Here is a 16,690-nt window from a genome sequence, read left to right as displayed (position 1 = left end):
ATACTACAGAATTCTTACAAATTGTTTCAGATTCACAATTAGAGCCACATTGGCTAATGTGTACTCTATGTCAAATCTCTTTACACCAGCATTCCACACTGGGCTGGATTAGCAGCTTTGGATTATTGGCTGAACAAAGCAGGCATTTATTCCCCTGGATTCAATACGTTATTGATTTGCTCGGCCAAACATATCCTCACCAAAAATGTCTTTTATTTTAAGGAGGATTGCTATTGGCAGATACAGGGTGCAGCTATGGGTGCTTCATTTGCACCTATTTATGCTGACCTTTACATGGGGTATGTTGAGGAACATATAAATTTATGATGAGCTGCATAATATATACATACCTGAAATTGACATCTGGAGAAGGTACTTGGATGACTGTTGGCTGATCTGGAAAGGGAGGAAGTGACTATTTACAGGAATTTGTTGAACAACTGAATGGTAATATATGGGGTGCGGAGTTTACGGTTGATTACCATCATAATGAAATACACTTAGACGTTTTTTTACAGCGCCAACCAGATAACACCCTTAAAACTTCTGTATATCGTAAATTTCCAGAATATAATACTTTGCTGCATGCCAACAGTCTACATCCCAAGCACACTATTAATATCCCCAAATCCCAGTTTTTGCGGGTTAAAAGGATTTGTTCCTCTGAACAAGACTTGAGACAACATCACAAAGATCTTGCCAATAGGTTTCTCACAAGGGGATATTCTAGACATACTATCTGTTCGGCCATGCAATGGAGTAAAAATCAGACCAGGGATACATTATTGGAATATAGACAACACCACAGGCAGACTAATCAGGAGACCTTGAGATTTGTCACTACATATGGTAGAAACACTATGCAGCTTTTGGACATTGTAGATAAACATTGGAATATATTGAAGTCACATACCTTATTAGAGGACCACTTGGGGGATAGGTGTTCATTTTCATACAGAAAAGGTAAGACACTGGGATCTCATTTCTCTCATTATAAGAAAATAACATCAAGGGATGATACTCCACATCAGAGTTCCCTTACGGGTGAAAAACTAGTTGGATCCTATCCCTGTGGTCACTGTAGTTTTTACAGTTACATATTTAAAACCAAAACATTCACTAGCAAGAACACTGGACATTTATACATCATCCGTTGCTTTGGTAACTGCAGTACAGATTGGACTGTCTATCTTGCAACATGCACCTGTCAAGCTTTCTACATTGGTCAGACATCTAGACAGTTCAGAATTAGAATATCTGAACATCTGGGTGATATTAGGAATGCTAGGGTTACTAATGCCCTATACACACATACATTGAATCATCCCACTGCTAAATTTTCATTTACCATTATAGACAACATTATAGGCAATCAGGCCTTTAAAACTGGATGGCATGGAATTCTTAATAACAAAGAAAGGAAATGGATAGTGAAACTTGGGGGCTTGTTTTCCCCTGGACTCAATGACAAACTATAAATATTTTCTGTATCATAATATATGTATGTGCCAGACTTATTGTTATTTGATAAACTTATTTCATACACATGCTTTTTGAATGTATACATTTATTATTTATATTTTTCTAGACAGGAAATGATGTCATACTACCTCATGGGTAGAGGTATTTAAGGTTGGGCTTCTCTTCTACTATGTGTTATTCTACTGATGAAAGCCATGTGCTGAAACCGGTCTAGTATTTCAGCTTAATAAAGTTCTTACAGTTCTCTCAGCTCATTACTGCTGCTGGAGTTTTTTTCGTTTGGTCTGACTAGCTTGGTTGCCTTGCACCAGCCGTACTTGCTAGCTTTTTTTTTTGACTCATCCAGTTCCTGCTAAACCTGGGTGGCTGTACCCGTAAGAAATCCTTGACAGTCTCCATGGATTTTGCTTTAACCTCCAGTTTTTTTTTTTTCAATACCTCTTCTGCTTTAGTACCAAACAAAATATCATGCTTTAATGGAGCATCTAATAATTTTGCTTTAACATGATGCAGATTTGGTTCCTTTAATCAAGCATGCCTTCTAATAACAGAACCTGTAACAGCGGCCCTGCAAGAGGCCTCCAGTGAATCATAACCACATTGCAAAGTATGCTTTCCCACTTGTTCAGCTGCATGCAATAGATCCTGCATTTCCTTGTTCTTTGAACATTCAGTATTTGCCAACAATTTCTGTTTAAGCAGTGACATTAAAAATTGCTGATATTTAAGCATATGAAACTGACAATTTAAAGCCCTTACAGCCAAGCTAGCAGAAGTGTAAACTTTTTTCCCCCATCTGTCTAGAACCCTAGAATCCCTATCAGAGGGGACAGGGTTTTTTGCAGTGGAAGCTTTAACCCCTTTGGGACCCTGAGAAATAGTTTCTGGGTCAGCAGCGGGGTTTTTATATAGGAATTTATGAGAATCCGGGACCCTGTAGTATCTGTCTGGCTTAGCAGGTGCAGGGGGTAAAGAGTCAGGGGACAGGCTAGACTCTGAAAATACATCATCTACAATGTCTAGAACAGGTGGAATAGCAAGGGGTCTGTGCTGAGGAAGTAGCAGAAAGTCTCTGAGCCTTTTCTTAGATTCAGAATAATCTTGGCTCTCCCAGTGGAAATGCTCCCTCGTGGTATGTAGGGTTTCCCCAAAAGAATAATCCTCAGGAGGAGAGGCTGAAGGAATGGATTCTTCAGCATCAGAATCCTCATAGGGAAGCATAGAATAAGCCTGTTCAGAAGAGGAATCAGAGGAAATAGAAACCTGATCAGAAGAATCATACTCTGTCTCTTGCCTAGGCCTCCTATAAGGAGGGGGATGGGAACCCCTGATCAAAAGTAATAAGGTCTTCGGCCATTTTAAGCATCTGTTTCTTAGGCATGGAAGTCTGAGTAGGAGAATGCTGTACTTGTTTCTTTGTCTTTAGAGCTGCTTTAGAATTTGTCTTTGAAGCTGAAGTTGGCTTAATATATAGTTGTGTAGGTCTGAAAACACCTTCAGAAGCCGATGCCTGCTCAGCAGCCCTGGTCCCACCTGAGGGAATGATTTCCGAGTGTCCAATACCTTGAGTATCCAGAAGCCCAGTCGGCTCCACGTAGGAGTCAGAAACGGCCTGTGGCTCTGAGGTAGCGAGCGCCAGGGGCTGCGAAAGCGCCTCACTGAGAACCGGTGACTGGCCTAGCGGAGGCCTCGTCGTCAGTTTTGGACCTCGGATGCCTATTCTTTTCCTTGTCCTTGCGTTTTTTGTAAACTCCGGTTGACGGCTGTTCTATATAATTAAATCTTCGGCCAAAGTAATGAAATGCAAAATTGAACCGACACTTAATAGTGCGTTGGTTAAATCTAGCACAAAACCGACAGCTAGCAAGGTTGTGATCAGGGCCTAGGCAAGGAATACAGTAAGAGTGAAAATCCTTATGAGGTATTTGCTTCCCACAAGAAATACAATTGTTAACTTTTTCTGACATCGGTCTGGAGCAAGAAAAAAGTTTCCCCAACGGGGTACTTAGCTTTAATGAAGACTTCTGAGATTTTCAAATCCAAATTTCACGAAATTTTGCGAACTGATTTTGCTTTGGGCACCGCACGGCAAGAGAGACTGAAGAAAATGGCGTCAGCTGCATCTTTTATACCCCTGGCGCACTGACGTCAGGGAAGAGGAGGCAGCAACAGACGCCGGACCTAGACTTTGGAATTCTGGCCGACAGAGTAGCCTGCCAGCAGGATAACCCTAGAGTAATGACTGCAACAGTGAAACACAATGATCATCAACTTCACATCTTACATCTGAACACTACACTGGTTAATGGCATTAAAAAACCCACTGCAAATTAGGAGCCCTATACAGACAAACATTTCATGGATAGCACCACCAACAAAGCTCTTGACAACATTTACTTACTCCCCTCCCTATTATACAGTGCCCCCATTTTTTACTAACCTGCACTCATCTCTACAAAATAAGCTCCAGTCATGCTACTGTAAAATCGCCAAATTTGCCACAGGAAAAAATTTGCTTATATGGCTGTTCGCGATTTTGAAAATTGACGCTTAGGTGTCGATCACTGAGCAATCGACAACCTAAACTGTCGAAGAAATAATATAGACCCCTTAGTCATACCATACATACACACATAAAACTGCTACTTCTTTCCCTTCCTCCAATCTATTTTATACTCACCATCTTCATCCTATCTGATATTTCATAATATTCACACTCAGTTTAGATTATTTGTTAAAAAAATTGTCTAATCAAGTCTATAAAGATACACATTTTTCCTCTCAATTAAGGGTCATCAGCATTAAACTGTATATTTGCTCTGAGACTCTCAAAAACATTTACCTTCCCTCCTGACAGGATTTTGGCACTTTCATACATTTCATCAAGATGTGAATTAAATGACAAGAAATCAGGAATGACAAATTTTCTTCTGAAAGCCTGAGTGAGTAGCACTATGTTGCTCTGTACACATCTGAAAAACAAAATACATATACTCATTAACCATATACAGCCATTATAATAATAACATTTTTAGCCTGAACAAGCAATAAATGTAATCACAAAAAAGAAGCAAGTCCCCAAACATATCTTTATCGGACAAAGAAAACAAATCTCAGCCCAACACAAAGAAATTATACCTTATGGTAATTTATTTTAAGTAACATAACAGAAGGTCTATGTGCCAACAGTTTGTACAAGATACAATACAGTGTGTGTTTTTTGAATGACCAGTGTTTACGGTCACACAATTAATCATGTTACATACTGTGCAGTCCACATGCATGGTACACCAGATTTCAATGCACTGGCAACTGGTACATTCTGATAAATACCTAGTTTTTAACATTACTACGTCTTTTACATTTCAGTCAGCCAGAGCTTACAAACCCTGTATTACTACTGGTAATTTATTCCTGGTTTTGTAATATACTACCCTAATTTACCACATCAAACATTAATTGTGTCTATCCAACATTGCCCAAAGGGTAAATTCTTTCTTGTAAAAAAAAGAAGGATTTTTGGTACCAATTGCTCCCTGACTAATCATAGGAAATTTTAACTGAGATAGCGTACACATGGAGAAAACTGAAATTGTAACCAAGATAGTCTAGCCATGGAGAAGGCTGAAGACTTTTGGTCTCCACAATTTGAATTTACATTAAACGCACAAAGGAGAATCTGAAAAATGAAGCTACAACTTGCAAAAGCAATCTGCTTCAGAAAATGGCAATACTGTTTTTTGACAACGAAAAAACATTTTTCAAAAAGAGATCAAATCAGTTTTTGGTGGTTCCTCTTCAGCTCCCAATTTCCCTCTGTGTACATAGCTATTCTGACATACACAAATAGCAAATAAGCATTTTCATTTCTTTATCGGCTCTTGACATCTTATCCAGCTACTCCCTCAGACCATACATAATATGTCAAAAGTAATCTTACTATCCGATTCACAACACTTTCCCCAAGGATCCTTAAAAAAATAATAATAATGGTCCAAGAGGTATTAAAATTCCTGACTATACTCCGAATGCTGAATTTGACAAAAAGAAATCAGTTAGATTCCTCTTTCCTGTCACTAATTAGTTACTCATTATCTCATTTTACAGGTGTCCAGACCTTTCAACTGTCCATATTTTGGAAGAACATTTTTCTTTTCAGGACTAGTTTAGGATACCCCCATTTTTGGAGGTTGCTCATTTTATTTATTTATATTTGTCCTTTGTAGACCGGGTTAGTCCCATTAGGTTAGTAGTCTCTTTTCAGGGGAGACCCCACTTGGTATTTGTACTACTAAAGGTACTACACATTCTCCCTATTTTCAGGCTTGATTTACTCCTTCACACAATTTACTGAATCCCCCCTCATCACATGCAACTTCTGAAGTTGTCTAGTACACATACCATTACTCTACATGACCAACATAATACTGGCAACAATAATTTAAACAGGATATGCATCTTACAACTCCCTTTTCCTGAAACAAAAATAAATGCCCTTGTGTGGTAGACTCGTGATACATTTCATTAAAGTCACTGTCTCTTTGATAATGTGCTTAAATTTCTTCCATCCTTTTGTCACTCTGGAGTATACCAGGAGTTTTGTATTTCTTGGTATTCAAATTTTATGCTAACTTGATGCTCAGCTTTTTAACTGGATATTCCTATTTTTCAAGAGCCACTGTTCCTACTTTGACAGTCTGCAGGTTGAGAGGTATGTGGGCCTCATTCTTTGCTTACTTACTAAGAGTGCTCAAGTGCTGAATCCTAAACACTGTAGAACACCTGTAAGAAATAAAAAGTTAACATACATGAAAAAAATAAAGAAGAGTTGTAAAAATCTTACCATAACCATAGATGTCCCTCTCTTCCATGTTGCAATATTCATAACATGAGGGAGATCCCTGCCTAAGCAACCTGAACATTCAGCCAGTATACCAAAGACTTAAGCTACTGCAAGGTACGTGCAATGCTGCACATAGAACAGCTGATGTTGGCCATAAAAGTGACATCTGCAAGTACCATCCACAGAACTGAATGCCAACAGTCAGAACACCAGTCCAAGGATAAGAGGCAATTAGGAAATATGCAAAGAAGAGCATGTACCAAGGGGGAAGGAGGGTGAGATAGAACACTGCAACCTGGAAGAGAAGGACATCTATGGTTATGGTAAGATTTTACACAACTATTCTGGTTATGGTAAGATTTTACACAATTATTCTATGTTATTCTATGTCCTTCTATGCCCATGCTGCAGTATTCATAAGATGAGGGAGAATACCAAAGTTCATGAGTGAGAAAGGGGGTAAAAACACAAGAAGTCTCCACAAAACCATGCAGAATTAAATCCTGCTTCCAGGATAGAAGCAGTGTCTAGGCTTTTAAAGCTGGCTGCAGAGGAAGCCACTGTTGTAGTGGAGTGAGCCTTAACAGATAAAGAAAAAGTTTTCCCCCGAGAGAGACAGCACAAGGAAATTACCCAAGAGATCCAAGATGAAATAGTCTGTTCAGAGGCAGGCTTTCCCAGTGCCCTGGGGTGAAAGGAAACAAACAATTGTTCAGACTTTCTAATGGATTTGGTCTTCTCCAAACAGAATCTGAATTGTCTGTGTACATTCAAAGTGTGCAGCACCCTTTTACTGGAGTTTTGAGTGGAAGGGGGAAAAGGTGGGTAAGTGAACAGATTGATTGACGGACAGATTGATTGAGGGACAAGTCCCTGACCACTTTAGGCATGAAGGAAGGGGTGGTATGAAGGGACACCCTATGCTTGTGGAAAATCAGAAAAGGCTGTGAAGCCATTAAAGCTTTGAGTTCAGAAACTCACCTAGCAGAAGTAATGGCTACCAGTAAAACAGTTTTCCAAGTGCAAAATTTTAGGGAAGAAGAGGCAGCAGGCTCAGAGGGAGTCTGGGTCAGCTTTTCCAAACAAAATTCAGGTCCCAGGGAGGAGGGACAAGTTTCCTGGGAGGTCTAATGTTTAGGATGTCTTTTAAGAAAAGTTTAACGTCCAGACTAGAAGCTACAGGGGGAGACAAAGGCAGACATGCAGAAATGGCTATATAAATGGGTTTTAACTGAAGAACAAACTAATACAGCCTTGAGCAGCTCACAAAAGTAAGAAAGGACCAAGGGAATATACACTGAAAATGGATCTAGTCTCTTAAGACACCAGACAGAGAACCTCTTCCATTTGGACCAGTAGGATCTCCTTATATTGGGTTTTCTGGCCCCCTGCAGGACTACAGCAGCACTACAGCATGTCCTCAGAAAAGGGGGTCCGAATGGAGAGATAAGTCAGGAAGCAAAGGAGAGTAGCATACATAATGAATAGAAGTAGGTCAAAAATAAGAGATAGCTGTGTGCACAAGACCCAGGATAAAAAAGTGCCCAATGCTGGTAGGCGCACTGGTGCCAGGACCAGAAAAAATGACAGTGTAGAATCCTCAAAATACAGAAACATTCCTACAATGGGGGTAGAAGGAAGTAGAAATTTACAAAAATCACAAAAGCTGATAGGCCAATGAAGAGCCATAAAGATGATAGGACTATTGAGGATAAGAAAGAAATTGTGTATTGTTGCTATTATACAAAAAGTCCAGAATTTCCAGACACAAGATGCACAAAAAGATTAAGAGAAATTAGAGGAAAGAAAAATAATTCCACAAAAAAAAAACTGTCAGAAGCCTCAAATAAAAATTTGTGTTCTTTAATACAACAGATTTGTGAAAAACATTATATAGACCAAGAAACTTTGATCTGCTTTGAAAAAGAAACGTCTGAGGAAGTGCAAAAATATAAACAAAACCTAGAGAGGTTTGAAAAGTATATAAAAAAAGAAATATAGACATGGGAAAGAAAGTGGGATTTGATATGGTGTGGTCTACTGCCGTTAACTTTATAATAAAAGCAAATGATGGAACAATAATCTCCCCTCTCTCCACTAAACTATCAGGTGTCATTATAGATAATAATCTAAAATTCGACCTACATGTTAACCAATTGATCAAAACCATCAACAAAAAACTAGGATCACTTTACAGAATAAAATCCCTCCTAACCACACCCCACCCAGCCAAAGTTGCCAAAGTTACCATAGCTCAATCTCACCTTCTCTCTACTCTTCTGTATGTATCCCATCTCCTCTCTAATGTTAACATGACTGTCATGAACAAACTCTCAATCTGTTATAACCACATTGCCAGGTTTGCCACTGGGCTGCCTTTTAGGACACATCACTGCATCAATCTAATCCAGCTTGGATGGCTTCAACTACCCAGTCTTAATACTATATAACCAACTGGTTATGGCCCATAAAATCATATATAACCCTAACAATACCCCTGCACTTAAATATCTTGTCACCCTCTATAATAATCCTAGACCGCTGCACTTCTCCAACAGACTCCTTATTCAGATATGTAAAACTAATAACTCAGCCGGTGACTCACGCTTCGTAAATTCTGTAGTTAGATCATGGAACTCTCTGTTGTGACTTTCGGCTTATCCCAGTTAGGGGTCGCCACAGCGGAACTCCGGTTAGCTAATGTTTGGTAGTGGATAGCCCTGACGCACAACCTTCAATGAAGGCACACCCATTCACGCATGCCTCCACACACAAGAGCAGCTGAGAATCGAATGCAACAATGTCTTGCTGTGAGGCGACAACGCTACCGCAGCACCACTACCAGCTGATATTACCTTACTCCCTTCACTTGGTCAGTTCAAAACTAGGCTCAAACACCATCTGGGAACAAACTGGCTATGTCACTGTATCGAGCCTGGTTAACCTGTCTCTGGAATGTGTAAATCTGCTAGGTAGCCTACTATGTAATTTTATCTGATTCTCTCGCTGAATAACACTACCTGACGATTTGTTATAATGTTTGCTCTTCTAATCACTAAATATATTCTATATGTAAATTTGTATTGTCTGCCCATCTAATCTCTGTAAATAATATATTTATTTATTTGTAACAAGTGACATTTTATGATGATTTGTTATTCCATGGAGCTTTTCTCCCCGGGCCTCCGCTGAAAATGGACATACATCCAGTCGGACTATCCTGGTCAACAAATGTAAAATACATAAAATAACAAAATAAAACATTTATGCAAAGCCGGAAGCCAAATCAATCAATATAAAAAGGCAGCCACAAATATACTGAATGAGAAATACAAGCAAAGGAGTGCAGATATGGAAAATTTCACAATGAAAAAAATACCACAAAGAGGAAATGTACAAAAGAAGAGTAAAGTAGAAGTTAAAAAATTAGAAGTTGAAGTTGTGGCATGCCTGCAAAGTGAAGGCTTTGGTGTGGAAGGTATAACACAGGTTACCATCACAGCATGATGGAACGAGTCCCCAAAGTAAGAAGAAACAAGAAGATCAGGAGACGCCTGAAGAAGAAATATGGATGTGGGGAAAAAAAAGAAATTTAATATGGTGCAACATTTATGCAGAGAAAGCAAAATGAATCAATACAAAAAGAGTACCACAAAAGATATTTGAAGAGAAATATACGCAAAGGATTCTAGACATGGAAGGCTTTATAATAGGAATAAAATAAGAAAACAAAGAGGAAGAGTAGAAAAGAAGATTAGTAATGGAGAAGTTAAAGAAATAGAAATAATAAGTTATGTACTCACTTTAACGTTCCATCTGAGTAGGTGACTTCATTTGTCTGCAACCTGTGGGTCTTGGATCTGATATCGGATCTGAGTCGGCAATTATTTATACAGCTATGGATCCAAGCTCCTAGCTCCTCCCCTCACCCATAATCCCCTGCCAACCCCAATTGACCTCAGATCAAGTTTGCCCTCCTATATACATGAAAAGGTATCCCAAAAAGGAAAAGGCAGAAATAATACTATGATCTAATTCTTCTGAAGGCCAGGGGGAAGGAGGGGGGGATGGTTGCAGACAAATGAAGTCACCTACTCAGATGAACGTTATGGTGAGTACATAACTTCTTAGTCTGAAGTAGGGACTTCATTTGTCAGCAACCTGTGGGACAGAGTCCCCAGCTACCTGAATCTTGAGCGGCCATCATGGAAGGATGTTCCGGAGCACTGCGGAACCAAAGGATGCTCTACCTCTGGAGGTGACGTCCAGCTTGTAGTGGTGAATAAAGGTATGAGATGAGGCCCAAGTGGCTGCCGAGCAAATATCACCCAAAGGGACTCTAGATCTGAATGCAGTAGTAGAAGATATGGAAAGGGTGGAATGAGCACGAACCCTTTGAGGTGCGGGCCTCCCAGAAGCCTCATAAGCTAGACGGATACAATGGGAAATCCAGTGTGATAAGGTGACCTTCGAAACAGCTTTACCTAAATTGAATTTAGAGAAGGAGATGAACAGCTGATCAGATTGTCTGTGACCAGCAGTCCTATGAATATAGAAACGCAGCTGCCTGTGCACATCTGACGAGTGCAGCTTGTATTCTCCTTTATTCTGGTAATTAAGGAAGAAAACAGGAAGATTGATGGACTGATTGATATTGGTTTCTGAGGCCACCTTAGGTAGGAAAGATGGACTGGTCCCGGGGTACACTCTATCCTGATGAAAAAACAAATAAGGGGGTTTTACAGAAAGAGCTTGAAGTTCGGAAACTCTTTTCGCAGAGGTGATGGCTACTAAGAAAGCTGTTTTCCAAGACAGGTATTTAAGATCAGCAGAGGCAGCTGGCTCAGAGGGGGAAGCAGTCAAGGCCTGAAGAACTAGCGATAGATCCCAAGGGGGGTATGGCTTCTCTGATCGGGGGCCTAAGCAAAAAGGTACCCTTGAGGAAGGTTTTACATAGTTTAGCTGACATCAAGGGACCAGTCTCATGTCCTACATGGTAATGGGAGATGGCTGCCAATTGTACCTTGACTGTCGAACAGCTAGCCCCTTGCTGAAAAAGCCCTGTATGTTAGCGGAGCAGTGAAGGGGTCCACATTATGATGCTCAGCCCAAACGGAAAAGCGCTTCCATTTACTGCGGTAAACCTTCCTGGTGGAAGGTTTATGAGCTGCCACCAAGATGGCTTTGACTGGAGAGGAGATACAGGGAGTCCTAATTAACAGTGGAACTGGAGCAGCCAAGCTGTTAGCTTCAGGTTGTCCAGATTCAGGGTCGGTAAGCCTGATGGGTTGGAGATCAGATCCAGACTGGGATCCAGAATCCAGGGAGGATTCACCAAGTGAGACCACAGGTAAGGGAACCAAGTTTGTCGAGGCCAGAATCGGGCAATGAGGATCATCCTAATACCCAACCGAGAGGCTTTCTGTAACATCTTTAGCATCAGGGGTAGAGGAGGATAGGCATAAAGTAGACCGGGCAGCCAAGCATGCACTAGAGCGTCTCTCGGGGCTTCCCCTGTTGGGGGAATCAGGGCGAAGAAGTTGTCGCATTTCGTATTTGAGGGAGAGGCAAAAAGATCGCAGCAGGGTTGCCCCCATTTTGCAAAAATCTGCTTCGCTACACGGGAGTTGAGAGACCACTCGTAAGGGGAAAGAATAGTGCAGCTGAGTTTGTCCGCCAGGATGTTGGACCGTCCCGGAATGTGCATTGTGATTAGAAAGCTGTTGGTGGAGATCGCCCATTCCCACACTCTCATGGCCTCCTGGCAGAGAGGATAAGACCTGGTTCCCCCCTGTTTGTTGATATACCATACAACAAACACGTTGTCCGTCTGTATCGCAATGGTTCCGACGGGAAGAAGGTTGTGAAGTGCTTGCAACGCTAACAGCACTGCCCTCATCTCCAGAACACTGATATGCAGGGAGGTCTCTGAGTCGTTCCATGTGCCTTGGACTGTTCTGCATAAGCAATGCCCCCACCCGAGGCGAGAAGCGTCCGTGGTCACTGTGACTAGGGGAGGTGGGGCGCAGAAGGGCCGACCTGTATGGAGGTCTGGGGAATGCAGCCACCATAACAGGGCCCTCCTGCAAGCTTTGCTGATAGAGACAGGGTGGTGGAGAGGGAGAAGCTGGAAGGACCACTGTACTTGAAGGGTCCACTGTAATACCCTCATGTTTAGGCGAGCGCACGGGAGGAGAGTAATTGCCGCTGCCATAGAGCCCAGTGCCCTCAAGACCAATTCCGCAGGAGGAGCTTCTGACTGGAGGATGGCCCGCACATGAAGACTGAGGTTCTGTAGTCGTTCCGAAGTGAGGTAGGCTCGAAGACTCCTCGTATCTAACCTGGCCCCTATGAAGTCTATCACTTGTGTTGGAGCAAGGGAGGACTTGTCCATATTGATAATGACGCCTAACTGGGGGGCTAGGCGAAGAAAAAAATCTCTGGCTGAGCAGAGTAGAATCTCTGGCTGAGCAGACTAGATGCCTTGTTGGGGCGGTCAGGAGCCAGTCCAGGTACGGGAAGACCTGCTTTCCCTGGAGTCTCAGGTGGGCCGCTAACACTGCTAAAATATTGGTTAACACCCTGGGGGCTGTGGTGAGGCCAAAGGGAAGGACCCTGAACTGATAGTGGCTGGCTCCCAGCCGGAAGTGGAGAAACCTCCTGGATCACCTGTCCATTAAGATGTGGTAGTACGCATCCTTGAGGTCTACAGAGCACATCCAGTCGTTCTCCCGTAACAGGGGAAGAATGGATTGAAGAGTGACCATTCGGAATTTCTCCTTGGTTACCGCCAGGTTCAAGAGGGAGAGGTCTAGGATTTGTCTCAGGTCCCCCATCTTTTTTGGCACCAGAAAGAACCTGGAGTAAAACCCTAATCCGAGCTGGTCTGGGGGGACGGGTTGGATGGCCCTTTTTTTGAGCAGCTGCCGGATTTCCACGGCTGCAGCCTCCCTCTGATCGGGTGGTACATCGGGGAGGTTCTTGAGTCTGGGGACATGAAGCATAGGGATTTTGTAACCTCTGGATATAATCCGAAGCACCCAGCGGTCTGACGTAATGGACTCCCATGCCGCCAGGTGCCTCGAGAAACGCCCTCCGACTGCCTCCAGAGTGGAGCAGTCGGGCAACCCTTCAGGGCTGTTGCGTGGGCCATCAGAGAAGGATTCTCTGGACCCAAAATGTCTCGGTGCCCCTCTGCCTCTAGGGCGGCGTCCTCCCTGTCCTCCTCTGCCACGGAAGGACTGGTTGTCCGGAGCAGATTGGGAATGCTGCGATTTCCAAAACCACATATTCTTCTGTCCCTTTTGGTTCTTGGAAAAGGACCTCTGGGGAGCAGAGAAGCGGACTCAGATGGCAGACGGTGTCTTCCCGTCCTTCTCGCTCTGGACAAGTGTCTCGCGAACGGTTTTGCCAAACAAGGCAGAACCATCAAAGGGGGCATTCACAAAGGATGCCTTAAAGGGCTCCGCGAAGTCACATCGGAGCCAGGCCTGGCACCTCATCACTAGGCCCTCTCTACTGGCTCTAGCGGCTCCCTCAGTAGCGTGAGACAGAAGCCGCATAGAGGTATTGGAAACAGATCTCAGAGTGGCCATACGAGTGGAGTACAAATGCTTGTCCTCCGCCGACATGGACTCCGGGGGGAAGCAGCGTATTCTTTGATAAGATCGTGCTGCATCCTGATGACATGTGCAATGTAGTTCAGAGACTTTACCGAGAAGGTCGCTGAACTGAATACCCGCTTCCCAAGACGATCCATCAATCGAGACTCCTTGCTCGGAGGATGGACAGAGGGGCTCTCCTGAGCTAGTTACCTCTTAGTGGCTGCCGCCATCAACATGGCATCTACAGGGGGACCCTTGCTCCAGTGGGGATGGTCTGAGGGGGGGGGGCTCAAGATCCTGTCCGGGTGCTTGGGAACAGGCTCCACAGTGTCCGGCTCCTTCCACTCCCTGGTGGTCACAAGGTCCACCAGGGGGTCGGCCGGAGGGGACACTCAAGAGGTAGACGGGCCTGCTTCGAATGCCTCCAGGAACACGGACTCGTCGGAGGAAGCCTTGGGGGCAGACCACCCCCCCTGAGCCTAAGCATTTCCATGAGGTCTCCAAAGGAGACATCCTCGGGGGGTGATCTTGGGGAGCCTTCCCCTTCATCCAAGTCCGTGTTCTCTGTTAAGGACTCGGGGGAGTCCACGTGCCTCCTCTTACACTTGTGCTTGCGAGGCACTTCCTCAAGGGGGCTGTCTCAGGAGGTCTCGCCAGCAATGTCCTGTTCCAAAGGAACAACCTGGGACATTGAAGCAGGCTGTCCCTGTGGCTGGGTGATGGAAGCCTGGCCCAGCAGAGAGGGAGTGCAGGGCGGAGCCGAGACAAGGGCCGGGGTTCTGGATGCCCTCGATAGAGGCCTCTCCACTACATCGAAGGCCGAGGGGGAGCCGCTCTCCCTGGGCTTCGAGAGCCGACTCCCACTCGGATCCGATGAAGGGATCGGAACCGGCACCGAGACCGTCAGATCCGAGGGACCAGTGTGCTCCGACCTGGACGGAGCCGAAGGCACACTGAATCCCTCGGATCCGAAGCTCAGGCCACGGCTCCGAGAGGTCGGATCCGACGATGGAACTGACAGACTCTAGGGCAGGGTTGGATCCGAAGTACCCAGTACTGTCGGCACAGACCCACCCTCGGCTCCAATGCTGCCCGGCACCAAGCGCTCCGAACCCGAGAAGCGGGTCGGAGAAGGAGCTATCGGAGCAAAAAAGGGTGTCGAGCTCCCCCTCCGAAGGGGGGGGGGCAGGAGCACTCCCATCTGCAGCTGGGCCTGGATGAACCTTCTCATCATCCGGTCCAAGTCTGCGTCAGACATGCTGTAGGTGGATCTCGATGAGGCCACCGAGGCAGGCCTGGAGTGCCACCTCGATGACCTCGACGGAGATCGGGTCTCCTCCTCCTCTGGTCCCGGGGAGAAGCAAGGTGATCAGAGCCGAGGAGGAGGAGACCTGGAAGCCGTGGAGGGAGAAGCCCGCATAGCTGGGGGGCCGAAGCAGAGGCCTCGGCCCGCCGCTTGTGGTGCTTCGCCCTCCTTTTCTCCCTCCTGGCCTCTCTATCCTCCAGCGCTTTAGTGGGAGTTTGAATCCCGGCTGGAGGAAGGGGGGCAGGAGTGGCTACCATCACAGGCTGGGGAGGTGCCACGGGAGTAGCGGAGGCCGAAGCCGACTCTGGGGGCAAAAGTCCAACCAGGACCAGCTTCGACCTCCGCACTTTCAGTGTCCTGGGGTTGAACCCTGCACAAATCGTGCATTCTGAGGACAGGTGTTCAACCCCAAGGCACCAAACACACAGAGTGTGGCCATCCGCCGGTGAAAGCTTATGGCCACACTCAGTGCACTTAGAAAAAATGGGCTTTGGGGCCGCTGACATTTTCTCTCAAGGAAAGTACTACACACGCACACCAGGCCCCAAAACACAAACAACACACACACACACACACACACACACACACACACACACACACACACACACACACACACACACACTACGACCAGCGAGGAGAGGAAACACTAAAAATAAAATTGAAAAAGGTAAAAGTTAACCTAAAGGGATCCTAAACACACACGCAAGTTTAAAAAGGAAAGATTTTCTGTTTTTTTAACAAGTTTTTGAGAACTCATCTGAAGTCGCCAGGAGCTCTGCAATCCAGCTGTCTCTTCTAAAAGCGGCAAACTAGATCGGAGGTCATTTGGGGTTGGCAGGGGATTATGGGTGAGGGGAGGAGCTAGGAGCTCAGATCCATAGCTGTATAAATAATTGCCGGCTCGGATCCGATATCGGATCCAAGACCCACAGGTTGCTAACAAATGAAGTCCCTACTTCAGATCTGAGGTTATGGAGTACCTGCAACGTGAATGACTTTGTGTAGAAAATCCAACTCGGAAAGCACCACAGAAGGAGAGCAACAGGCATCCAAATTAAGGACTAACCAGTGGAACGGGAAGCAAATGGGCAGTTGCCATATGAAGATATTTTGGAGCCTTTCAAAGGAGACTAGTATAAATGTTCACTTGAAACTGGACGGTCAAGGAAGAAACAGGAAACTGGCAACTCTGAAGCAGTCAATGTTGAGAAGTGATAGGCCAGTGAGTTCCCATATGAAACGGCAACAGATGACACGGGATGAAATTGAAAAGAATGTGCCACAGGAAGATGCTACAGAACTCTCTAGAGAATGCCCACAGGAAATGGAGAACAAAAAATGTGCCCTTAGTTTAAGAGAAAATGAGCTAAGAGAAGAGTTTCTTGATTTAATAGAGATATACATATTAAGATCCATTAAAGAAATAGACTGCAGAAGGTCAATAAAATCCAAAAA

At 44.4% G+C, this 16,690-nt stretch overlaps 1 protein-coding gene across 4 annotated transcripts in view; it reads right to left on the bottom strand.

Moving 5' to 3' along the window:
• GLS (glutaminase) overlaps positions 1–16,690 on the bottom strand; it is a 1,896,678-nt gene that overhangs the window by 1,685,775 nt on the left and 194,213 nt on the right. For all 4 annotated transcript variants that reach the window (XM_044075192.1, XM_044075191.1, XM_044075190.1 and 1 more), the window contains exon 4: positions 4,325–4,454. In XM_044075192.1, the coding sequence (XP_043931127.1) occupies positions 4,325–4,454 (130 nt within the window). The remainder of the gene's footprint in view (positions 1–4,324; positions 4,455–16,690) is intronic.

The sequence above is a fragment of the Protopterus annectens genome, chromosome 6.part0 (assembly GCF_019279795.1).
Source record: "Protopterus annectens isolate FY-2018-M chromosome 6.part0, PAN1.0, whole genome shotgun sequence".
In the NCBI taxonomy this organism is placed as follows: Eukaryota; Metazoa; Chordata; order Ceratodontiformes; family Protopteridae; genus Protopterus; species Protopterus annectens.
This window is presented reverse-complemented; position numbering and strand designations above follow the sequence as displayed.